The sequence below is a fragment of the Ranitomeya variabilis genome, chromosome 2 (genome assembly GCF_051348905.1).
Source record: "Ranitomeya variabilis isolate aRanVar5 chromosome 2, aRanVar5.hap1, whole genome shotgun sequence".
Classification (NCBI taxonomy): Eukaryota; Metazoa; Chordata; class Amphibia; order Anura; family Dendrobatidae; genus Ranitomeya; species Ranitomeya variabilis.
The window spans coordinates 851,541,699-851,569,224 of record NC_135233.1 but is presented as its reverse complement, the minus strand read 5'-3'; the positions used below and the strand labels follow the sequence as shown (position 1 = coordinate 851,569,224).

Sequence of the window (27,526 nt, the reverse complement as noted above, 5' to 3'; positions counted from 1 at the left end):
TTAGGGTTAGGGTTAGGGTTAGAGTTAGGGTTAGGGTTAGATTTAGGGTTAGGGTTAGGGTTAGAGTTAGGGTTAGGGTTAGGGTTAGAGTTAGGGTTAGGGTTAGAGTTAGGGTTAGGGTTGGGGCTAAATTTAGGGTTAGGGCTAGGGTTAGGGTTAGGCTACTTTCACACTAGCGTTTTTTGGCTTCCGTCGCAATGCGTCGTTGGAGAAAAAACGCATCCTGCAAAAGTGCTTGCAGGATGCGTTTTTTCTCCATTGGCTTGCATTAGCGACGCATTGCGACGGATTGCCACATGTCGCATCCGTCGTGCGACGGATGCGTCGTGCTTTGGCGGACCGTCGACACAAAAAAAACGACATGTAACTTTTTTGTGCGACGTGTCCGCCATTTCCGACCGCGCATGCGTGGCCGGAACTCCGCCCCCGCCTCCCCGCACCTCACAATGGGGCAGCGGATGCTTTGAAAAAACAGCATCCGCTGCACCCGTTGTGCGGCGCTTACAACGCTAGCGTCGGTACGTCGGCCCGACACACTGCGATGGGCCGAGTACGACGCTAGTGTGAAAGTAGCCTTCGGCTTCTTTCACACTTGCATCGGTACGGGGCGGTCGCAATACGTCGGCCCGACGTACCGACGCACGTTGTGAAAATTGTGCACAACGTGGGCAGCGGATGCAGTTTTTCAACGCATCTGCTGCCCAGTCTATGTCCTGGGGAGGAGGGGGCAGAGTTACGGCCACGCATGCGCAGAAATGGCGGACGCGACGTACAAAAAAAAGGTTACATTAAACTTTTTTGTGACGACGGGGGCTAAAGTTATGGTTAGGGTTAGGGCTAAAGTTAGGGTTGGGGCTAAAGTTAGGGTTAGAGTTGGGATTAGGGTTAGGGTTTGGATTAGGGTTGGGATTAGTGTTACGTTTGGGATTAGGGTTGGGATTAGGGTTAGGGTTGGGATTAGGGTTAGGGGTGTGTTGGATTTAGGGTTTTGATTAGGGTTATGGTTAGGGTTGAGATTAGGGCTGTTTTGGGATTAGGGTTGTGATTATCGTTAGGGTTGTGATTAGGATTATGGATCGGGTTGAGATTAGGGTTAGGGTGTGTTGGAGTTAGGGTTGGAGTTATAATTTTGGGGTTTCCACTGTTTAGGTACATCAGGGGGTCTCCAAACACGACAGCCAATTTTGCGCTAAAAAAGTCAAATGGTACTCCCTCCCTTCTGAGCTCTGCCGTGCGCCCAAACAGTGGTTTACCCCCACATATGGGGCATCAGCGTACTTGGGATAAATTGGACAACAACTTTTGGGGTCCAATTTCTCCTGTTACTCTTGTGAAAATAAAAACTTGGGGGCTAAAAATCTTTTTTGTTGGAAAAAAAATATTTTTTTATTTTCACTACTCTGCATTATAAACTTCTGTGAAGCACTTGAGCTTTCAAAGTTCTCACCACATACCTAGATAAGTTCCTTAGGGGGTCTAGTTTCCAAAATTTGGTCACTTGTGGGGGTTTCTACTGTTTAGGTACATCAGGGGCTCTGCAAACGCAACATAACACCCACAGACAATTCTATCAAAGTCTGAATTCCAAAATGGCGCTCCTTCTCTTCCGAGCTCTGCCGTGTGCCAAAACAGTGGTTTACCCCCACATATGGGGTACCAGAATACTCAGGACAAATTGGAGAACAAATATTGGCATCGAATTTCTCTTGTTACCTTTGTGAAAATAAAAATTTGGAGGCTAAAAAAATCTTTTTTGTGGGAAAATTTTTTTTTTTTAATTTTCACTACTCTGCATTATAAACTTCTGTGAAGCACTTGGGCATTCAAAGTTCTCACCACATATCTAGATAAGTTCCTTGGGGGTCTATTTTCCAAAATGGGGTCACTTGTTGGGGGTTTCTACTGTTTAGGTACATTAGGGGTCTGCAAACGCAACATAACGCCCGCAGACAATTCTATCAAAGTCTGCATTCCAAAATGGCGCTCCTTCCCTTCCGAGCTCTGCCGTGCGCCCAAACAGTGGTTTACCCCCACATATGGGGTACCAGCATACTCAGGACAAATTGGACAACAACTTTTGGGGTCCAGTTTCTCTTGTTACCCTTGTGAAAATAAAAACTTGGGGGCTAAAAAATCTTTATTGTTAAAAAATATATATTTTTTATTTTCATGACTCTGCATTATAAACTTCTGTGATGCACTTGGGCATTCAAAGTTCTCACTACACATCTAGATAAGTTCCATGGGGGGTCTAGTTTCCAAAATGGGGTCACTTTTGGGGGGTTTCTACTGTTTAGGCACATCAGGGGCTCTCCAAACGCGACATGGCGTCCGATCTCAATTCCAGTCAATTTTGCATTGAAAAGTCAAATGGCGCTCCTTTGCTTCCGAGCTCAGCCATGCGCCCAAACAGTGGTTTACCCCCACATATGGGGTGTCGGTGTACTCAAGACAAATTGTACAACAACTTCTGGGGTCCATTTTCTCCTGTTACCCTTGGTAAAATAAAAATTTGGAGGCAAAAAGATCATTTTTGTAGAAAAAATGCGATTTTTTTATTTTCACGGCTCTACGTTATAAACTTCTGTGAAGCACCTGGGGGTTCAAAGTGCTCACCACACATCTAGATAAGTTCCTTAAGGGGTCTAGTTTCCAAAATGGTGTCATATGTGGGGGGTCTCTACTGTTTAGGCACATCAGCGGCTCTCCAAACGTGACATGGCGTCCGATCTCAATTCCAGCCAATTCTACATTGAAAAAGTAAAACAACACTCCTTCTCTTCCAAGCTCTGCGGTGCGCCCAAACAGTGGTTTACCCCCATATATGGGGTATCGACGTACTCAGGAGAAATTGCACAACAACTTTTGTGGTCTAATTTCTCCTGTTACCCTTGTGAAAATAAAAATTTGGGGGCAAAAAGATCATTTTTGTAGAAAAAATGAGATTTTTTATTTTCACGGCTCTACGTTATAAACTTCTGTGAAGCACTTGGGGGTTCAAAGTGCTCACCACACATCTAGATAAGTTCCTTAAGGGGTCTAGTTTCCAAAATGGTATCACTTGTGGGGGGTTTCCACTGTTTAGGCACATCAGGGACTCTCCAAACGCGAAATGGCATCCGATCTCAATTCCAGCGAATTCTGCATTGAAAAAGTCAAACGGTGCTCCTTCACTTCCAAGCTCTGCGGTGCGCCCAAACAGTGGTTTACCTCCACATATGGGGTATCGACGTACTCAGGAGAAATTGCACAACAACTTTTGTGGTCTAATTTCTCCTGTTACCCTTGTGAAAATAAGAATTTGTGGGCGAAAAAATCATTTTTGTGAAAACAAATGCGATTTTTTATTTTCACGGCTCTACGTTATAAACTTCTGTGAAGCACTTGGGGGTTCAAAGTGCTCACCACACATCTAGATAAGTTCCTTGGGGGGTCTAGTTTCCAAAATTGTGTCACTTGTGGGGGGTTTCCACTGTTTAGGCACATTAGGGGCTCTCCAAACGCGACATGGCGTCCGATCTCAATTCCAGCCAATTCTGCATTGAAACAGTCAAACGGTGCTCCTTCACTTCCAAGCTCTGCGGTGCGCCCAAACAGTGGTTTACCTCCACATATGGGGTATCGGCGTACTCAGGAAAAATTGCACAACAAAATTTGTGGTTAAATTTCTGTTTTTACACTTGTGAAAATTAAAAAAAATGGTTCTGAAGTAAAATGTTTGCAAAAAAAAGTTAAATGTTCATTTTTTTCTTCCACATTGTTTTAGTTCCTGTGAAGTACGTAAAGGGTTAATAAACTTCCTGAATGTGGTTTTGAGCAGCTTGAGGGGTGCAATTTTTAGAATGGTGTCACACTTGGTTATTTTCTATCATATAGACCCCTCAAAATCACTTCAAAGGTGATGTGGTCCCTAAAAAAAACATGGTGTTGTAAAAATGAGAAATTGCTGGTCAACTTTTAACCCTTATAACTCCCTAACAAAAAAAAAAATTGTTTCCAAAATTGTGCTGATGTAAATTAGACATGTGAGAAATGTTATTTATTAACTATTTTTTGTGACATATCTCTCTTATTTAAGGGCATAAAAATACAAAGTTTGAAAATTGCCAAATTTTAAATTTTTTTGCCATATTTCCATTTTTTTCATAAATAATTGCAAGTAATATCGAAGAAATGTTACCACTAACTTGAAGTACAACATGTCATGAAAAAAGAATCTCAGAATCAGCGGGATCCGATAAAGCGTTCCAGAGTTATAACCTCTTAAAGTGACACTGGTCAGAATTGTAAAAATTGGCTCGGTCATTAAGTACCAAATTGGCTCTGTCACTAAGGGGTTAAAAGATGCACAGATGCACACAAGGAGAACATAATTTTACCTCTATACAAGTCACTAGTTCGACCACACTTAGAATACTGTGCACAGTTCTGGTCTCCGGTGTATAAGAAAGACATAGCTGAACTAGAGCGGGTGCAGAGAAAAGCGACCAAGGTTATTAGAGGACTGGGGGGTCTGCAATACCAAGATAGGTTATTACACTTGGGGCTATTTAGATTAGAAAAACGAAGACTAAGGGGTGATCTTATTTTAATGTATAAATATATGAGGGGACAGTACAAAGACCTTTCTGATGATCTTTTTAATCATAGACCTGAGACAGGGACAAGGGGGCATCCTCTACGTCTGGAGGAAAGAAGGTTTAAGCATAACAACAGACGTGGATTCTTTACTGTAAGAGCAGTGAGACTATGGAACTCTCTGCCGTATGATGTTGTAATGAGTGATTCATTACTTAAATTTAAGAGGGGACTGGATACCTTTCTTGAAAAGTATAATGTTACAGGTTATATATATTAGATTCCTTGATAGGGTGTTGATCCAGGGAACTAGTCTGATTGCCGTATGTGGAGTCGGGAAATAATTTTTTTCCCCATGGTGGAGCTTACTCTTTGCCACATGGGTTTTTTTTGCCTTCTTCTGGATCAACATGTTAGGGCATGTTAGGGTTAGGCTATGGGTTGAACTAGATGGACTTAAAGTCTCCCTTCAACCTTATTAGTAACTATGTAACTATGTAACAAATTAACACATGGAAAAGAAAATTTGTCAACAATATTTTTTCTGTGTTGTGATCAGGTAATGGGTCCTATTGTGCTGACATTGATGAATGTGGAGGAAAGAACAATTGTTCAGCTAACGCCATCTGTAGTAACACAGTGGGAAGTTACATCTGTACATGTAATGCTGGATACACAGGTAAGTACAATACATCAGCAATATGGGAAAGTAATGGAGATGAAACTTTATAGAGGTTGTCTTAGCTGAACAGCTGCCAACAGGCAGCAGTAATGTGGAATCAATCAAATTACTGTATATGTTTACTCACCGTCCTTTCCATCACTGTGTCCTGACCCTTCATGCTGGAGATATCACAGCCCATTAACCTCAATTACCCATTTACATTAGTGATGAGCGAGTGTACTCGTTGTTCGGGTGACCTCCGAGTGTTTGTTAGTGTTCGGAGAGGAAGTTTTCATCACGGCAGCTGAAGGATTTACAGCTATTAGCCAGTACATGTGGGAATTCCCTAGCAACCAGGCAACCCCCACATGTACTCAGCCTGGGTAATAGTTGTAAATCATTCTGTTGAGGCGATGAAAACTTAATCTCCGAACACTAACAAATACTCGGAGGTCACCCGAGCAACGAGTATATTCGCTCATCACTAATTTACATCAATGGCCTCAATGGTCCCAGGTGATTGGCTGCAGTGTTCACATACATTATAAAGGCTGTGACATCTACAACCATTGTAAACTGTTTACCAGTGGGGGACACAGAGCTTGATCAAAACATGAGTATACATATCCCTCCATTACTTGGTCAGTATTGCAGCCTGAGGACAGCCTTTTACCTTACCTAGCTCCATTAATGCTTTGTGTATTTGTACTATATACCTTGTTTTTTCTCTGACTGAATGGGCAGAATTTTCTTATCTGTTATAAACCTGATGGTCACAGAAATTGAATTTTTTAAGGCTATAATTGAGAATATGCACTTTACATTATTTACTGTGAGGATTCAGGCTATGTACAAAGTAGGTTTCTGAATACAGAAATTGCACCAGAGAATACATCACCGATAGATCTGTGAGCAGTGCTCAAGTCTGCCAGTGTGGTGGCTGGGGGAGGATAATGCTGCATGTCACACTCACTTTGTCCTGGATGTACTTATTAAGTCAGGAATCTAACGTCCCTTTAGTCTTCCATACTTCTATTATTCAGTAGCTGATCAGTGTATTTAGATTAGTGCATTTCACTTAAAACACCTATCTGTTATTTTATGTTCTCTGTTCACTGTAAAATATGTTATATTACTCAGGTAACGGGACCCAATGTGATGATATCAATGAATGTAAGACTGAAAATATCTGCTCACCTAATGCAACCTGCACTAACACCATAGGAAGTTACAGCTGTACTTGTAAGGATGGATTCTCAGGTAAAGCGAAATAATTGACCACAATTTCTTGGTATGATAGTAGAAATGTCATATATCTCTGAATTTCAGTGTTAGAACCTGCAAAGAATCATACAGTAGATAGAAGGCTCCTGCAGTCTGGTAGTGAGCGTACAGCGATTCCTGAGAATACAGCGATCTAGAACAAGTTCATCCACATTATTACTAACACTACACTGATGGCACCAGCAAGCTGTACTGTAACAATGGTTCTCATGTAAGAGAATGTAATATTATTAACACGTCAGTAACAGGATGGAGACCTGAATGGCCAATAATATAGAATAATGTAGAATATAACATGCCAAGGAGGAGGCCACTGGGATAAATGTACCAATAGTTTCATGGGATACATACAGTTACTAGTGAGATAATAGTAGACAATACATGGAGACATTATACATCCATATATCGTTGTCTATTTTGTTGTAGCGTTTTTTGCTCTGAGGACCGCTCCGCACACCATAAATGTTATTACAGTAATTTACCTTTGTTCTGCAATGTGACATCAGGCTACTCGTCACGTACAGGTGGACTTGGCTTCAATGTTATGTATCTGAACAAGCCATCACCCTTCTGAAAATAGCATAGCAGATACGCAGCAATTTGTTGTACAACTGCACATTTACTGCATGATTCCTGGCCTTGAGGGAAGAATTGCTAAGTTTATGGGGACTGTTCTGCATTCCTCCACATATGATACTGTGTGGATTCCAGCATACAAATAAACCTTTCATCCACTTTTCATTAAACAGACTGTATGGATTAAATAATAATCTTTATTTTTTTTAGCACTAACATATTCCGCAGCGCTTTACAGTTTTGCACACATTATCACCGCTGTCCCCAATAAGGCTCACAATCTAAATTTCCTATCAGTATGTCTTTGAAATGTGGGAGGTAACCGGAGAAACCGGAGAAAACCCACGCAAACACGGGGAGAACATACAAACTCCTTGCAGATGTTGCCCTTGGTGGGACTTGAAACCAGGACTTCAGCTGTGCAATGCTATCCAGTGAGCCACCATGCTGCCCTATGCATTCTTAAGTCTGTATTTATTGAGATACTAATGTGAACAAAAACGGATGATAATGGATGACAATCATATTCTGGAGCATTATGTGGGGCCTATCATATACTATATGGAGCAGTATATTGGGTCTATTCTGTATGGAGCATTATATGGGACCCATTCTGTATTGTGCAATATATGGGGCCCATCATATACTGTATGGAGCGTTATATGTGGCTCATTATTCTTTATGGAGCACTATGTGTGGCCCATTATACTATATGGAGCAATATATGGGGCTCATTATTTTTATGAAGCATTATATGCAGACTATTATACTGTATGAAGCAATATATGGTGCTCATTATACTGTATGGAGCACAATGTGGTGCCCATAATACTGTATGGAGCAATATATGGGGCTCATTATTCTGTATGGAGCAATATATGGGGCTAATTATTCTATATGGAGCGCTATGTGGTGCCTATAATACTGTATGGAGGACTATACTGTCCAGTTTCTGACCTATTCTTGAATTTACAATATATTTTACTCTTGTAATTTGAGAAGAAAGTGAAATCTTTGGCATTGTACTATACCTATATTTCTCTGCCGTATCTGTGCATCATAAATCATGGTATGTGTTAAAGAGGCCCACTGAGACTTTCACCCGGGTCCACAAAAACCTTTAGCCGGACTTGTTCCAATAGGCGAGGGGATGCTGTGTAAACTAAGTGACTTTTAACAGAGTACTCTCACAGATATGGGTGAGGAGTACACAAAACAGCTTTTTGCAGAGTGATCAGTCAGAATCTGTCCAGCACTCCAGCTGGATCCTATCTCTACACTAAAGAGAGCATAATAGTAGCGGCACCCATGATCCGGCATTTATACAGGTTGGGTCAAGTGCTGCGCCGGCCTATCACAGTCATACTTGGCATGGCTGTGATGGCTACAGAAGTTCTCACAGTCTAAAAGCACGTTCATTGTCAGCGCTGCAGCCTTTCAACAAGCTTTATTAGACTAGCGAACTAGGACATACATTAAAAAGTCTGTGGTCTGGGTTCGGTAATGGACCTCAAACTTTACCGTTCAGGTTTGATAATCCCTGAGCACCAATACTCTATTCAATATTTTAAGGATGTATATATAAGTGAAACTGTCCTTTGGTCTGGAAAAGCCAATTTCAGCTCTGTGGTTTGATGTTTAGTAAAATAAAAGGCACTATCTGTGCGGAAGAGGTCAGACCCATTGACCTTCTACTGTAGGTGCACCTTATTATTACACTGGTTAATCAGGCTGTCACATTCACTATATTAATAATGAATGAGGTTGTTATATACATTATGTGTTTTTTACCTATTTAGTACAATGCATTGATGCTTTATGATCAGTTCTTTTCACAAAATCTTATCAAATTAACACATGGAAAAGAAAATTTGTCAACAATATTTTTTTCTGTGTTGTGATCAGGTAATGGGTCATATTGTGCTGACATTGATGAATGTGGAGGAAAGAACAACTGTTCAGAAGACGCCACCTGTACTAACACAGTGGGAAGTTATATCTGTACATGTAATCCTGGATACACAGGTAAGGACAATACATCAGCAATATGGGAAAGTAATGGAGATGAACCTTTATAGAGGTTGTCTTAGCTGAACAGCTGCCAACAGGCAGCAGTAATGTGGAATCAATCAAATTACTGTATATGTTTACTCACCGTCCATTCCATCACTGTGTCCTGACCCTTCATGCTGGAGATATCACAGCCCATTAACCTCAATTACCCATTTACATTAGTGATGAGCGAATATACTCGTTGTTCGGGTGACCTCCGAGTATTTGTTAGTGTTTGGAGATTAAGTTTTCATCGCGGCAGCTGAAGGATTTACAGCTATTAGCCAGGCTGAGTACATGTGGGAATTCCCTAGCAACCACAACCCCCACATGTACTCAGCCTGCCTAGTAGCTGTAAATCATTCTGTTGAGGCGATGAAAACTTAATCTCCGAACACTATCAAATACTCGGAGGTCACCCGAGCAACAAATATATTCGCTCATCACTAATTTACATCAATGGCCTCAATGGTCTCAGGTGATTGGCTGCAGTGTTCAAATACATTATAAACGCTGTGACATCTACAACCATTGTAAACTGTTTACCAGTGGGGGACACAGAGCTTGATCAAAACATGAGTATACATATCCCTCCATTACTTGGTCAGTATTGCAGCCTGAGGACAGCCTTTTACCTTACCTAGCTCCATTAATGCTTTGTGTATATGTACTGTATACCTTATTTTTTCTCTGACTGAATGGGCAGAACTTTCTTTACTGTTATAAACCTGAACACTGCCTTCCATTGTTGGGCTCACAAATTGAATGCTTTAAGGCTATGCTTGAGAATATGCACTTTACATTATTTACTGTGAGGATTCGGGCTATGTACAAAGTAGGTTTCTGAATACATCACCGATAGATCTGTGAGCAGCGCTCAAGTCTGCCAGTGTGGTGGGGGAGAGGATAATGCTGCATGTCACACTCACTTTGTCCTGGATGTACTTAGGAAGTCAGGCATCTAACGTCCCTTTAGTCTTTCATACTTCTATTATTCAGTATATGATCAGTGTATTTCGATTAGTGCATTTCCCTTAAAACACCTATCTGTAATTTTATGTTCTCTGTTCACTGTAAAATATTTTGTATTAATCAGGTAACGGGACCCAGTGTGATGATATTGATGAATGTGAGACCAGTAATATCTGCTCACCTAATACAACCTGCACTAACACCATAGGAAGTTACAACTGTACTTGTAATGATGGATTCTCAGGTAAAGCAAAATAATTGACCATAATTTATTGGTATGATAGTAGAAATGTCATATATCTCTTAATTTCAGTGTGAGAACCAGCAAAGAATCATACAGTAGATAGATGCCTCCTGCAGCCTGGTAGTGAGCGTACAGCGATTCCTGAGAATACCACAATCTAGAACAAGTTTATCCACATTATTACTAACACTAGTGTGCCAAGCGACATAAGGAGACTTATAAGCCATTTAATGCTCCTCTGAGAATTTAAGTATGCATTTAGTCTTTACAGAGAGGAAGAGGATATGAACTTTAGTGCCACCAATTTGGGGTAGCAATCTTAAAAGTCCACAATGACACTTTAAGGAGCCTAGCCACTTTATTTAGGACAAGAAGTCAAACCAGACACATGTTTAGGGATGCTTGACTTTGATCAGCGCAAAGCAGGAAGTTTGACTTGGTAAGCTGATAGGGCACTTACAGAGGGCCTAAGGGGACATTACTTCCTTGGAGAGCTTTGCAAGGTGACATAAAGAGACCTATAGAAAATGCAATGCTGTTATGGGAATACTAGATGGTGGCCCGATTCTAACGCATCGGGTATTCTAGAATATGCATGTCCACGTAGTATATTGCACAGCCCACGTAGTATATTGCCCAGCCACGTAGTATATAGCCCAGCCACGTAGTATATTGCCCAGTGACTTAGTATATTGCCCAGTGACGTAGTATATTGCCCAGCCACGTAGTATACAGCACAGAGCCACGTAGTATATTGCCCAGTGACGTAGTATATTGCCCAGTGACGTAGTATATTGCCCAGTGACGTAATATATTGCCCAGCCACGTAGTATACAGCACAGAGCCACCTAGTATATTGCACAGCGAAAGCACAGAGCCACATAGTATATTGCCCAGTGACGTAGTATATTGCCCAGTGACGTAGTATACAGCACAGAGCCACGTAGTATATTGCCCAGCCATGTATGACACAGGTTAAAAAAATAAAAAATAAACATATACTCACCTTTCGTTGTAGCTGTGTCGCCTGTGTGGGGTGCAGGCGGCTTCCTGTCCCAGGGTGTGATGATGTCACGGTCACGTGACCGTGTCGTGGTCACATGACCGTGACATCACGGCAGGTCCTTTATCGCGCAGGCGCGCAGAACTTGTGATGACGCTGCGGTCACATGACCATGACATCATGGCAGGTCCTTCTGCCAGACCATCTGTGCCACCGGAAACGTGTGGCTTGCATCGCGAGGAGCGGGAAAGGCAGCGTAGGTGAGTATATAATAATTTTTTATTTTTTTTATTTTTTTTAACATTAGATGTTTTTACTATAAGAGCTACATAGGCTGCGTCAATAGTAAAAAACTTGGTCACACAGGGTTAATAGCTGTGTTAACGGAGTGCGTTACCTGCGGCATAATGCGGTCCGTTACCGCCGGCATTAACCCTGTGTAAGTGGTGACCGGAGGGGTGTTTGCGGGCGCCGGGCAGTGAGTGCGGGAGTAAGGAGTGGCCATTTTCTTCCGGACTGTGCGCGTCGCTGATTGGTCGCGGCAGCCATGACAGGCAGCTCCCGAGACCAATCAGCGAATGAATAACCATGACAGAAAGAAGGACAGAAAGACGGAAGTGACCCTTAGACAATTATATAGTAGATACTGTAAGTATGTGAAAAGCCTCTTCAGTGAGGACTCTGGACTTTGAACTCTAGTGCCACCGATTAGGAGGATAACAATCCTTAAAGTCAATGTTGACCTTTCACGATTCTTACCACAATACTTAGGATAAAAAGCCAAACCCAGTCACTCCAAACATGTGTTTTCAAATGGAGTGTTTGGTTTGGCTTTCCATGCTAAGTCATAAAAAAGGCTCATTAAAGGGTCAGTATTAATGTTTAGTATTGCTCCCCACAATAAGTGGCACTATAGTTCAAGCTTTCATCTGCTGTGAACATTCTGTTTGCACACCGTATTGGCAGTATTGCTTTCTAAGGGCAGCTATTTACTTCACTTTGACATCTCCACTAATGCTTTCTGTACATTTATATCTTGTTATATCTCAAAAATGTCTGTACTGTAATAGACCTGAACACTAACTTATGTTGATGGAAGTTTTAAGACTGCATTCCAGATTGTATATATATGTATATATTATCTATATTATCTATATATAGATATATATCTATATTACGTATCTACTGTAAGAAATGAGTCATGAGTCAACCTGAAAAGTGGGTTTCTACAGACAGACATTTCATCAGAGAATACATCACCCATACGTCTGTCAGCAGCGCTGCTAGGAGGAGAATGGCGCGTCTGTTAGTGGTGATCGGTGTGGTATCTGGGAGAGATTAGTAATGTATGTCACACAGACCCTGTCAGGGATGGATTTAGGAGGTCAGGCGAACTGACGTTTCATTTATCTTTCCTATTTCTATATTTCACTATCTGATTATATTACGTATGTATATGTTCCTTAAAATATCAATCTGTATTGTTATATCCTATATTTACTGTAAAATATTTTATATTACTCAGGTGATGGAATCCACTGTGATGATATTGATGAATGTGAGACCAATAATATCTGCTCCCCTAATGCAACCTGCACTAACACCATAGGAAATTACACCTGTGCTTGTAAGAAGGGATTCTCAGGTAAAGGAAAATAATTGACCACAATTTATTAGTATGATAGTAGAAATACCATATAACTCAGAATTTCAGTGTTGGAACCTGCAAAGAATCATACAGTAGATAGAAGACTCCTGCATTCTGGTAGTGAGCGTACAGCGATTCCTGAGAATACTGAGATCTAGAATAAGTTCATCCAGTTTGAAGCAATCTGACATTTCTTTTATGGCTCATGAACACAGTAGAGGCCTGTACAAGGAGCTCCATTATCCCTGTGATGCTGTAGATGCCCTGTTTGTCTTCTGTTTGTGTCCTTTGGGAAGAAACATTTTTTCTATACCTCTATATGAAATTGAAGGCTTATGGCAGCCCTATGATAGCTGTATATATAATGTATCAGGCTTTAGACTTTCTGTAGATTTTTTTGTCATCCGTAAACCTGACAATCTCTGACAGAATGCTTTGATTCATTTTATTTGATTGCAGTCTGGATACATGCGAGGACCATCCAAAAAACATACAAAACTTTGCTCTACCCATTGGTCACAGTGAGGTGTCTACTCTCCCCTTATATGCTGACATCCCACACCTTCTGCCAGATGAAGCAAAATATGAGTGATCTCTCCTACATCTGCTTCAGCCTGATGGAGGTCCAGCACACATTGTTAACCCCTTTACCCCCAAGGGTGATTTGTACGTTAATGACCGGGCCAATTTTTACAATTCTGACCACTGTCCCTTTATGAGGTTATAACTCTGGAACACTTCAATGGATCCTGATGATTTTGACAATGTTTTCTCATCACATATTGTTCTTCATGATAGTCATAAAATTTCTTTGATACTACCTGCGTTTATTTGTGAAAAAAATGGAAATTTGGCAAAAATGTTGAAAATTTTGCAATTTTCCAACTTTGAATTTTTATGCCCTTAAATCACAGAGATGGCACACAAAATACTTAATAAGAAACATTTCCCACATGTCTACTTTACATCAGCATTTATTAACCCTTCAGGTGTTTCACAGGAATTTATGGAATGTTTAAAAAAAATTAACATTTAACTTTTTTTCACAAAAAATTTATTTCTGACCCAATTTGTTTTATTTTACCTTGGGTATCAGGAGACATTGGACCTCAAACTTTGTTGTACAATTTGTCCTGGGTACGCCGATACCCCATATGTGGGGGTAAACCTCTGTTTGGGTGCATGGCAGAGCTTGGAATGGAAGGAGCGCCGTTTGACTTTTCAATGCAAAATTGACTGGAATTGAGATCGGATGCCATGTCGCGTTTGGAGATGTTAGGGTTGGCAGAATGCACCGAGTAAATAGAGAGATGTTATTTGGTGCGTTCGCAGCCCGGGGTCCACCGTGCAGGAGAGAACCTGCTGCTGGCAAATGGCGGCCCTATATGGCGGTAGAAGCGAACTCTGTTACTTCACAGAGTCACCTAAAGAAAGCACTGTGTCCTGTTAACCTCACAGGAGTACACAGCGACTGCTGAGCAGATAGCAGTTTGTGGTTACACAATCATACAATCTCCTCACTGGAGGAGCCGGTATTCTAGGAGCTTATTTCAGCCGGGGCCCTGAATCCATACACACAATCTCCTCACCGGAGGTTCTGGTATTCTAGGGGCTTATTTCAGCCGGGTCCCTGAACACATACAACGTAACCACACTGGCACAAAGTACATAACTTAGATTTGATACTAACGCATGGCCATGCGAACCTTTTATAGCTGCAGCAAGTACAAGACCTTCCTAGAAGGACCAATGAGAGGCTGCCACAGAGCCTGAGCACCTTCAGGACCTTCCTGGAGAACCAATTGGCTTTGCTGCAGTATCCAAGCATGTGACCCTCGACCTATTTTTCAGGTCAGTACGATTACAGCGATACCTCATTTATATATTTTTTTTATGTTTTGGCGCTTTTATACGATAAAAACTATTTTATATAAAAAATTATTATTTTTGCATCGCTTTATTCTGAGGACAATAACTTTTTTATTTTTTCGTTGATGACACTGTATCATGGCACATTTTTTTGTGGGACAAGATGCAGTTTTCAGCGGTACCATTTTTTTTTATATCCGTCTTGTTGATCGCGTGTTATTCCACTTTTTGTTCGACATTATGATAATAAAGCATTGCTTTTTGCCTCTTTTTTTATGGTGTTGACTGAAGGGGTTAATTAGTGGGACAGTTTTATAGGTCGGGTCATTACGGACGCGGAGATACTAAATATGTGTACTTTTATTGTTTGTTTGTTTGTTTGTTTTTTTATTTAGATAAAGAAATGTATTTATTGGAACAATATTTTTTTTTCTTTCTTTCTTTAGGAATTGTATAATTTTTTTACACATGTAAATATTTTTTTTTTTACTTTGTCTCAGGGTGGGACGTAATGCTATCAACAAGTGGAACACAATTATGAAGTTGAATGAAATGTATTGGTTATTTTACATTTTTGTGGAAATTCATAAACTGAAAGGTGAGGCATGCAATATTATTCAGCCCCTTTACTTTCAGTGCAGCAAACTCACTCCAGAAGTTCATTGTGGATCTCTGAATGATCCAATGTTGTCCTAAATGCCTAGTGATGATACATATAATGCACCATTTAATCAAGTCTCCGTATAAATGCTCCTGCTCTGTGATAGTCTCAGGGTTCTGTTTGAAGCACAGAGAGCATCATGAAGACCAAGAAACACAACAGGCAGGTCCGTGATACTCTTTTGGAGAAGTTTAAAGCCAGATTTGGATACAAAATGATTTCCAAAACTTTAAACATCCCAAGGAGCACTGTGCAAGCGATCATATTGAAATAGAAGGAGTATCATACCACTGCAAATCTACCAAGACCTGGCTGTCCCTCTAAACTTTCATCTCAAACAAGGAGAAGACTAATCAGAGATGCAGCCAAGAGGCCCATGATCACTCTGGATGAACTGCAGAGGTCTACAACTGAAGTGGGACAGTCTGTCCATAGGACAACAATCAGTCGTACACTAAACAAATCTGGCCTATATGGAAGAGTGGCAAGAAGAAAGCCAATTCTCTAAGATATCCATAAAAAGTGTAATTTAAAGTTTGCAACAAGCCACCTGGGAGACACAACAAACAAGTGGAAGAAGGTGCTCTGGTCAGATGAAACCAAAATCAAACTTTTTGGCAACAATGCCAAACGATATGTTTGGTGTAAAGGCAACACAGCTCATTACCCTGAACACACCATCCCCACTGTCAAACATGGTGGTGGCAGTATCATAGTTTGGGCCTGCTTTTCTTCAGCAGGGACAGGGAAGACGGTTAAATTTGATGAGAAGATGGATGGAGCCAAATACAGGATAATTCTTGAAGAAAACCTGTTGGAGCCTGCAACAGACTGAGACTAGGACGGAGATGTGTATTCCAACAAGACAATGATCCCAAACATAAAGCAAAATCTGCAATGGAATGGTTCCCAAATAAACATATCCAGGTGTTAGAATGGCCAAGCCAAAGTCCAGACCTCAATCCGATCGAGAATCTGTGGAAAGAGCTGAAAACTGCTGTTCGCAAACGATCTCCATCAAACATCACTGAGCTCGAGCTGTTGCCAAGGAAGAATGGGCAAGAATTTCAGTCTCTCGATGTCCAAACTGATAGAGGCATACCCCCAAGTGACTTGCAGCTGTAATCGCAGCAAAAAGTGGCGCAACAAAGTATTAAGTTAAAGGGGCCGAATAATATTGCACGCCCCACTTTTCAGTTTTGAATTTCCACAAAAATTTAAAATAACCAATACATTTAGTTCAACTTCACAACTGTGTTCCACTTGTTGATTCTTCACCAAAACTTTACATTTGGTATCTTTATGTTTGAAGCATGATATGTGGGAAAAGGTTGAAAAGTTCCAGCGGGGCCAATACTTTCGCAAGGCACTGTATATAGAGGGGAAAATAGGCATTTGATACACTGATGATTTTGCAAGTTTTCCCACCTACAAAGAATGGAAAGGTCTGTAATGTTTATTGTAAGCACACTTCTATGCTTCAACTGTGAGAGACAGAATCTAAAAATAAAAATCCAGATAATCATAATGTATGATTTTTACATAGTTAATTTGCATTTTATTACATGAAATAAGTATTTGATGCAATAGAAAGACAGAACAGAAACATTTGTTTGCAATTACAAAGGTCAGACGAGGAATTTTGGCCCACTCCTCCATAACAGATCTTTTCCAGATCTTTTAGGTTTAAGGGCTGTCACTGGGCAACATTGAGTTTCAGCTCCCTCCAAAGATTGTCTATTGTATTCAGGTATGCAGACCGGCTAGACCACTCAAGGACCTTAAAATGCTTCCTACGGAGCCACTCCTTAGTTTCTCTGGCTGTGTGTTTCAGATCATTGTCATAATGGAAGACCCAATCTTGACCCTTCTTCAATGCTCTTCCGGTGGGAAGGAGGTTGATGGCCAAAATATTATGATACATGACCCCATCCATCCTCCTTTTAATGCGGTGCAGTCATCGTGTCCCCTTAGCAGAAAAGCACCCCCAAAGTATAATGTTTCCCCACCATGTTTCATGGTTGGGATGGTGTTCTTGGGGTTATACCATACCATTGATACCATATCATTTTATTTTGGTCTCATCTGACCACATAACCTTCTCCCATGCCTCCTCTGGATCATCCAGATGGTCACTGGCGAACTTCAAATGGGCCTGGAATTCTGTGCGTGAGCAAGGTGACCTTGTGTGCCCTGCAGTATTTTAACCCCTTTCTGACATTAGATGTACTATCCCGGGGTCCAATTTCTCCTGTTACCCTTGGGAAAATACAAAACTGGGGGCTAAAAAAATCATTTTTGTGGAAGTCTGCATTCCAAATGGCGCTCCTTCCCTCCCGAGCTCTGCCATGCGCCCAAACAGTGGTTCCTCCCCACATATGGGGTATCACCATACTCAGGACAAATTGGACAACAACTTTTGGGGTCCAATTTATCCTGTTACCCTTGTGAAAATACAAAACTGGGGGCTAAAAAATAATTTTTGTGAAAAAAAGAATTTTTATTTTCACGGCTCTGCGTTATAAACTGTAGTGAAACACTTGGGGGATCAAAGCTCTCAAAACACATCTAGATAAGTTCCTTAGGGGGTCTACTTTCCAAAATGGTGTCACTTGTGGGGGGGTTTAATGTTTAGGCACATCAGGGGCTCTCCAAACGTGACATGGTGTCCCATCTCAATTCCAGTCAATTTTGCATTGAAAAGTCAAATGGCGCTCCTTCCCTTCCGAGCTCTGCCATGCGCCCAAATAGTCGTTTACCCCCACATATCGGGTATCAGCGTACTCAGGACAAATTGCAAAACAACTTTTTGGGTCCAATTTCTTCTCTTACTCTTGGGAAAATAAAAAATTGGGGGCGAAAAGATCATTTTTTTGAAAAAATATGATTTTTTATTTTTACGGCTCTGCATTATAAACTTCTGTGAAGCACTTGTTGGGTCAAAGTTCTCACCACACATCTAGATAAGTTCCTTAAGGGGTCTACTTTCCAAAATGGTGTCACTTGTGGGGGATTTCAATGTTTAGGCACATCAGGGGCTCTCCAAACGCAACATGGCGTTCCATCTCAATTCCAGTCAATTTTGCATTGAAAAGTCAAATGGCGCTCCTTCTCTTCCGAGCACTGCCATGCGCCCAAACAGTGGTTTACCCCCACATATGTATCAGCGTACTCAGCACAAATTGTACAACAACTTTTGCGGTCCATTTTCTCCTGTTACCCTTGGTAAAATAAAACAAATTGGAGCTGAAGTAAATTTTGTGTGAAAAAAAGTTAAATGTTCATTTTTATTTAAACATTCCAAAAATTCCTGTGAAACACCTGAAGGGTTAATAAACTTCTTGAATGTGGTTTTGAGCACCTTGAGGGGTGCAGTTTTTAGAATGGTGTCACACTTGGGTATTTTCTATCATATAGACCCCTAAAAATGACTTCAAATGAGATGTGGTCCCTAAAAAAAATGGTGTTGTAAAAATGAGAAATTGCTGGTCAACTTTTAACCCTTATAACTCCCTAACAATAAAAAATTTTGGTTCCTAAATTGTGCTGATGTAAATTAGACATGTGGGAAGTTACCTATTATGTATTTTGTGTGAGATATCTCTGTGATTTAAGGGCATAAAAATTCAAAGTTGGAAAATTGTGAAAATTTTCAAAGTTTTTGCCAAATTTCTTTTTTTTTCACAAATAAACGCAAGTTATATCAAATAATCAAATAAATTTTACCACTATCATGAAGTACAATATGTCACGAGAAAACAGTGTCAGAATCACCAAGATCTGTTGAAGCGTTCCAGAGTTATAACCTCATAAAGGGACAGTGGTCAGAATTGTAAAAATTGGCCCGGTCATTAACGTGCAAACCACCCTTGGGGGTAAAGGGGTTAATCCATGATGGCAAAGTGTGTTACTAACGGTAACGTTTGAGACTGTGGTCCCAGCTCTCTTCAGATCATTGACCAGGTCCTCCAATACAGTTTTGGCTGATTCCTGACATTTTTCAGAATCTTCCTTGCCCAGCGAGGTGAGATCTTGCGTGAAGCCCCAGGCCGAGGAAGATTGACAGTCATCTTGTGTTTCTTCCATTTTCCAATTGTGCCAACAGTTGTTGCCTTCTCACCAAGCTGCTTGCCTATTGTTCCATAGCCCATCCCTGCTTTGTGCAGGTCTACAATTTTGGGAATTTAAGTATGTAAAATGCCTCTTCAGTGAGGACTCTGGTCTTTGAACTCTAGCGCCACCGATTGGGAGGATAGCAATAATAAAAGTCAATGTCGACTTTTCACAATCCTTACCACATTACTTAGGATAAAAATCCAAACCAGTCACTCCAAACGTATTTTCAAATGGAGTGTTTGGTTTTGCTTTCCATGCTAAGTCATAAAAAGGCTAATTAAAGGGTCAGCATTGATGTTTAGTATTGCTCCCCACAATAAGTGGCACTATAGTTCAAACCCTCATCTGCTGTGAAGATTCTGTTTACACACCATATTGGCAGTATTGCTTTCTGAGGGCAGCTTTTTACTTCACTTTGACATCTCCACTAATGCTTTCTGTACATTTGTATCTTGTTATATCTCAAAAATGTCTGTACTATAATAGACCTGAACTCTAACTTATGTTGATGGAAGTTTTTAAGACTGCATTCCAGATTGTATAATCTATATTACATATCTACTGAAAGAAATGAATCATGAGTCAACCTTAAAAGCGGCACTGAGGAATAAGTACCCTTAACTGCCACTGCTAAAAGGCATATCGGCGGTCATTAAGGGGTTAAAAGTGGATTTCTCCAGACAGGCATTTAATCAGAGAATACATCACCAATACCGCTGTCAGCAGCACTGATGGGAAGAGAGTGGGGGCATCTGTTAGTGGTGATCGGTGTGGCAGCTGAGAGAGTTTGATAATGTATGTCACAAAGACCCTGTCATCCCTGTCAGGGATGTATTTGGGGGGGTCGGGCGAACTGATGTTTTATTAAATTTTACTATCAATGTCTGTTTAGAGAATGTATGTATATGTAAGGGGCACGAAAAGGGCAGTAGTCATGGCCGAGCACTCCTGTATATCTGTGCTCTGGCCTCCCATTACATGAAAACATTGTCTATCACTTTGCATACCTGTGGCTTCACTTTCTGTGCCATCAGGGTCACCTCTGCTCCACTGAAGGTCCCCATCAGTTGGTGTAATAAAGATTGAGACAGTCCTTTTCAGCTTCCAAATAAACACCTTTACTGTTTCTCAGCACATCCATATTCTTCACTGCATTATCAGTAGAATTCACATTACACATGTTTACTTTTTTTCCCTGTGCTTTCCTTCCTGTCACACAGCACACACCCGGGTCGGACTGTGCTGCACGGTTCCTCGGAGTCCTCCCAATTCAGCTCTGCAATGGTTAATCATTTCTCATCCTGTAACACCCCATACAGATGATTTCTGTCTCTGAAGCTAGTTGCCACTTGGCGAGCGACCTGCCCTCCTGTAGTGTGCTCTGTGGTGACCCATCATACTCTAGTTCCATGCTCACTGCATCTGGAAGTTCCCTCAGTGGCCGTTTCACCCTGGTGCTGAGGGCATCTGCCCAAGCGATAAGCTGCCACATCACAGAGCTACCTGTGTCCCCGTCCAGTCAATGCTTCTGCCTTGTTTCTCCTTTCCCACTGCTGTACTTGCTTCTGCTGTTCCGGCCCAATGCTGTGGATGGTTGGACTTCTCCCTTAATAAAAGTTGCGGGGTTGCTGCTATTGTCCTGGGCACTCAGCCCCGTATGGACAGTGTACACATGTACACTCTTCTAAGGTAGTTCCATCTAGTGGGAAAACTTAAGTACTACGCTTTCCCTATTTTACAGACACATCACATATCAATACATACCTTTAGCAGATTATAGGATAAGGGAGACAATATACCTTCATATATATATATATATATATATATATATATATATATATATATATATATATATATATATATATATACACATAGTGAACAAGACACGGTAATACACCTGATTGTGTAGCAGTACCATTATATAAGGTTGTCAATGCACTAAATCGTGTAGCAATACCATCATATGTTAACCTATACACGAACACTGATAACATACGGCACCGGGACGAGAGAGAAGAGCAAGGGCATAAATATATTTTATCATACCCCCTACATATACGTATGTTCCTTAAAATATTTGTAATGTTATATCCTATATTACCTCTAAAATATTTTCTAGTACTCAGGCAATGGAATCCAATGTGATGATATTCATGAATGTCTGACTAATAATATCTGCTCCCCTAATGCCACCTGCACTAACACTATAGGAAATTATATCTGTACTTGTAAGAATGGATTCTCAGGTGAAGGAAAATAATTGACCACAATTTATTGGTATGAGTGCAGAATTGTCACATACAGTAACTCTGAATTTTAGTGTGAGAACCTGCAAAGAATCATACAGTAGATACAGTAGAAGACTCCTGCATTCTGGTAGTGAGCGTACAGCGATTCCTGAGAATACCACAATCTAGAACAAGTTCATCCAGTTTCAAGCAATCTGACATTTCTTTTATGGCTCATGAACACAGTAGAGGCCTGTACAAGGAGCTCTGTTATCCCTGTGTAGATGCTGTGTTTGTCTTCTGTTTGTGTCCTTTGGATAGAAACATTTTTTCTATGCCTCCATATGAAATTGAAGGCTTATGGTAGCTCTATGATGGCTGTATATATGTATGAGGCCTTAGACTTTCTATAGATTTTTTTGTCATCCGTAAACCTGACAATCTCTCACAGAATGCTTTGATTCATTTTACTTGCACTGTGGATAAATGTTGCCATATTCTGATATTCCAACAGCTGTTCAGACATCCATATATATGTACTATGTTGTAATATCATTGACATAACTGTGATATATTTTATATAATGGTAATTAGGTAATGGAACCCATTGTGAGGATATTGATGAATGCCAGAACATCTCTCCTTGTTCACCTTCTGCAACCTGTAATAACACAATAGGAAATTACACCTGTACTTGTAATGATGGATTCTCAGGTAATTGGATAAATTATTTCTAGCATATCTGTAACTTTTATTTCATTCTCATTTTAGTTCCAATATAAACTGTAACATTCAAGATTAATTAACTTTTTTATGAATGTTTAGTCTCCTTCTCAAGACTGTGATTAATCTTCACTATTAGGCACGGCCACACTATACAGATGAACCCCTGTGCCTGTGTAAACAATGCAAGGACCAGTCAAAAAACATACAAAACTTTGCTCTACCCATTTGGTCACAGTGAGGTGTCTCCTCTCCCCTTATATGCTGACATCCCACACCTTCTGCCAGAAGAAGCAAAATATGAGTGATCTCTCCTACATCTGCTTCAGCCTCCACTAAGAAAGATTGATGGAGGTCCAGCACACAGTGTTAAAGGCAACCAGGACCGCTGAGGCAAATAATTTCCTGCAGATGTACATTGACTGCAAGTAAATAGACTGCAATATCTGCAGCCAATCTAAGCAGTAAACCAACAGGGAGCATGGAGACAAAAGTGTTAACAACCACTGTCTGTGCTATAATGAAAAACAAGCTAAAGGAGTTATATAATGATTAAAGGGAACCTGTCAGCAGGATTGTGCACAGTAACCTACACACAGTGTCAGGCCGGCGCCATTATACTGTATAAAATGATGCCTTGGTTGATGAAATCCGCCATATTGTTGTTTCTTAATCTTTATTTTTAGTTTTGTGTTAATGATATGCTCGTGTCCTTAATGCGGGGTCATGTACTGTATGTGGTGCTCTGCTTAGGTATTCATAATGAAGACTGCTGACAGGTCACTGATCTCTCACTGACCTGCCCTCTAGTTTGCATAATGAATACCATCACATACTGAATAAAAAATTAAAAAAACGCTTCTGCAGGCAGATGCCGGCCGTGGCACCTGCGCTGCAGCATAATCACATGTGTGCCTTGCACTTAATCCTTCTTACAGATTTACTTGAGCGAGATAAAAAAAAAATCATTTTGAAAATGTCGCTCGCCGCGCCTGGGCAGTAGCAGCTATAGGTGTGTATAGAGATCCGATAGCTGCTATTGCTGGAAAAGAAAAAAGTCTTCCGCCAAGATGGCGCCGCCCACGCATGACAATAGCAACTGTCGTCGATCTCCTAGAGCTGCTACTGCGCAGGTGCGGGCGGCGCCATCTTGGTGGAGGACATTTTTTTTTCTTCTCCAGAAAAATAGCACCGCCAGCGCCTGTGCAATGCCAGCTATCAGATCTCTATAACCGATAGCTGCTACTGCGCAGGCATCCTAGGTGCCAGTTTCAAAATTACTTTTTTTTTCTCTCGCTCAAGAAAATCTGCAAAAGGGAATAAGTGCACAGTAAACTTGTGATTATGCTGCAGCGCAGGTGCCACGGCTGGTACCTGCCTGCAGAAGCATTTTTTTTAATTCAGTATGTGATGGTATTCATTATGCAAACTAGAGGGCAGGGCAGTGAGGGATCAGTGACCTGTCAGCAGTCTGTATTATGAATACCTAATAAGAGCACCACATACATGAACCCCGCCTTAGGGCGCGAGAACCTCATGGTAACACAAACCCCACACAACACCCATAAATAAAGACACAAAACACAATAGATTACTTTGGAAAGAAATTGGCCGTGGCGTTTATTTTTGGGTAACCGAACAGGAAATCTAATATATAAAGCTGAATGTGTGTGTGTGTGTATGTATGTATGTATGTATGTATGTCCGGGATTGGCATCTGAACCGTAGCAGCTACAGCCACAAAATTTTGCACAGTCACACGTCTGGACCCCGAGAGCGTCATAGGCTATGTTGTGAGGTGAAATTTTAACCCCGCGCTTTCCAATTCACCAAACAATTTTGCCCCTATCTACATAATGGGGAAAAAGTGAAAGGAAAAGTGTTGGAGGCGTCGCAGCTACAGGCACAAAATTTTGCACAGTCACACGTCTGGACCCTGAGAGCGTCAAAGCTATATTGTGAGGTGAAATTTTAACCCCGCGCTTTCCAAGTCACCAAACAATTTTGCCCCTATCTACATAATGGGGAAAAAATGAAAGGAAAAGTGTTGGAGGCAAATTAACAGCTGCCAGATGTGAACAAGGGGGACTTAAAGAATGACAGCGATGGCACCAAAGAGTATATACTGTACAGTTGCTAAGGTGGGGCCCCAACATGGGATAATCACACCACCACGGGGATATGAACACACACACAAAATGCGCCACACACTACCACGTGCTCGAACACATATACCACCCTCAGTGCACATTTCACCACACATACACCAACCTCGCCACATAAAAGTAGAAACACAAAAGTCGCCGCTCAAAACTCGCCACGCGCAAAACTCTCCACATGCAAAACTCGCCACACGTGCAAAACTCGCCACACGCAAAACTTGCACACGCAGAAAAATTGCCACACGCAGAAAAATTGCCACATGCACAAAAGTTGCAACACATGCAAAAGTTGCCTCACACAAAACTTGCACATACTCAAAAGGCACCACACATAAAACTCGCCACGCGCAAAACTCGCCATGCGCAAAACTTGCTGCACACAACTTGCTACACTAACCTGTCACATGCAACTCGACACACAAAAAGTTGCTACACGCATGTCGCCACACAAAACTCATCTCACAAAAGTCCCTACATGCATGTCGCCACACGCAACTCAACACACACAACTTGACACACGAAACTCGCCCTAAAACACACACAAGTCTGGTATCCTTCAAAAATAAAAATCTGATTAATAAGCAGACAAACTACAAGAGCAACAAATGTACCATATAGGAATCCGGCAGCTGTCAGTCACATGACCAGTCTATTATGTGTATGTGTGAGCTAATATATACTGCCAGGGGGTGGGCTTACTGTTGGCTGGGGATTTATCAGGCTGCCATTTTAGCTTACAAATACTGAGGTAAAAATACTGACCAAATAACGTGTGAACGAGGGCTAATACAGGAGGAGATGGCATACAGCTATATACTATATACAGGAGATGACACACAGGTATATACTATTTACAGGGGAGATGACACACAGGTATATACTATATACAGGAGGAGATGACACACAGATATATACTATATACAGGAGAGATGACACACAGGTATATACTATATAGAGGAGGAGATGACATACAGGTACATACTACATACAGGAGGAGATGACATACAGGTATATACTATATACAGGAGGAGATGACACACAGGTATATACTATATACAGGAGCAGATTACCTACAGGTATATAGTATATACAGGAGGAGATGACACAGGTATATGCTATGTATAGGAGGAGATGACATACAGGTATATACTATATACAGGAGATGACACACAGATATATACTATATATAGGTGAGATGACACACAGGTATATACTATATACAGGAGATTACATACAGGTATATCTAATATATAAAGCTGAATGTGTGTATGTATGTATGTGTGTATGTCCGGGATTGGCATCTGTACCGTCGCAGCTACAGCCACAAAATTTTGCACAGTCACACGTCTGGACCCCGAGAGCGTCATAGGCTATGTTGTGAGGTGAAATTTTAACCCCGCGCGTTCCAATTCACCAAACAATTTTGCTCCTATCTACATAATGGGGAAAAAGTGAAGGGAAAAGTGTTGGAGGAAAATTGACAGCTGCCAGATGTGAACAATGAGGACTTAAAGAATGAGAGCGATGGCGACAAAGAGTATATACCGTACAGTTGCTAAGGTGGGGCCCCGACATGGGATACTCACCACACACGGGGATATGAACACAAACACAAAATGCGCCACACACTACCACGTGCTTGAACACATATACCACCCTCAGCACACATTTCACCACACACACACACCAACCTCGCCACATAAAAGTCGAAACACAAAAGTCACCACTCAAAACTCGCTACATGCAAAACTCGCCATATGCAAAACTAGGCTCACGCAAAACTCGCCACACGTGCAAAACTCACCTCATGGAAAACTCACCTCATGCAAAACTTGCACACACAGAAAAATTGCCACATGTACAAAAGTTGCACCACATGCAAAAGTTGCCTCACACAAAACTTGCACATACTCAAAATGCACCACACATAAAACTCGCCACGCGCAAAACTCGCCATGCACAAATCTTGCTGCACACAACTTGCTACACTAACCTGTCACATGCAACTCAACACACAAAATGTTGCTACACGCATGTCGCCACACAAAACTCATCTCACAAAAGTCGCTACATGCATGTCGCCACACGCAACTCAACACACACAACTTGACACATAAAACTCGCCCTAAAACACACACAAGTCTGGTATTGTCCTTCAAAAATAAAAATCTGATTAATAAGCAAACTACAAGAGCAACAAATGTACCATATAGGAAATACGGCAGCTGTCAGTCACATGACCTGTCTATTATGTGTATGTGTGAGCTAATATATACTGCCAGGGGGGAGGGCTTCCTGTTGGCTGGGGATTTATCAGGCTGCCAATAGCAACCAATCACAGCTCAGCTTCTATTTTGCTACAGTTAATTAACCTGAGCTCTGATTGGTTAATATAGGCAACAAAGACATTCTCAGTATAACAAAGCTAATATATGTTGTGAAATGCTTCTATTTGCTTAGTTTTTGCCTTTTAATAATTACATTTCTATCTATTTGTTTTGTGGTTTTTGTGTGCAGAATAAATTTTTGTTAACACATTCTATTTTGCTAACAGCAGTCATTAACCCGGGCGAAGCCGGGTAGTACAGCTAGTAATTTAATAAAATGAATAAACCAAAAGCTCCATTAAAATATTACCATATAACAGCATAACTTTACCAAAATAACGTCCACATCCACCCGAGAGCGGGCGATTTACCCCACAAAATAAACGACACGACAAAACGTATGTGACCAAAAGAAAAAA

The 27,526-nt window shown here is 41.0% G+C and overlaps 1 protein-coding gene across 1 annotated transcript in view; it reads left to right on the top strand.

Annotated features, from left to right (window-relative positions):
• LOC143803974 (mucin-4-like) overlaps positions 1-27,526 on the top strand; it is a 284,408-nt gene that overhangs the window by 142,887 nt on the left and 113,995 nt on the right. The window contains exons 20-25 of the mRNA XM_077281725.1: positions 5,138-5,257; positions 9,008-9,127; positions 10,251-10,370; positions 12,899-13,018; positions 21,794-21,913; positions 22,490-22,609. Of these exons, the coding sequence (XP_077137840.1) occupies positions 5,138-5,257; positions 9,008-9,127; positions 10,251-10,370; positions 12,899-13,018; positions 21,794-21,913; positions 22,490-22,609 (720 nt within the window). The remainder of the gene's footprint in view (positions 1-5,137; positions 5,258-9,007; positions 9,128-10,250; positions 10,371-12,898; positions 13,019-21,793; positions 21,914-22,489; positions 22,610-27,526) is intronic.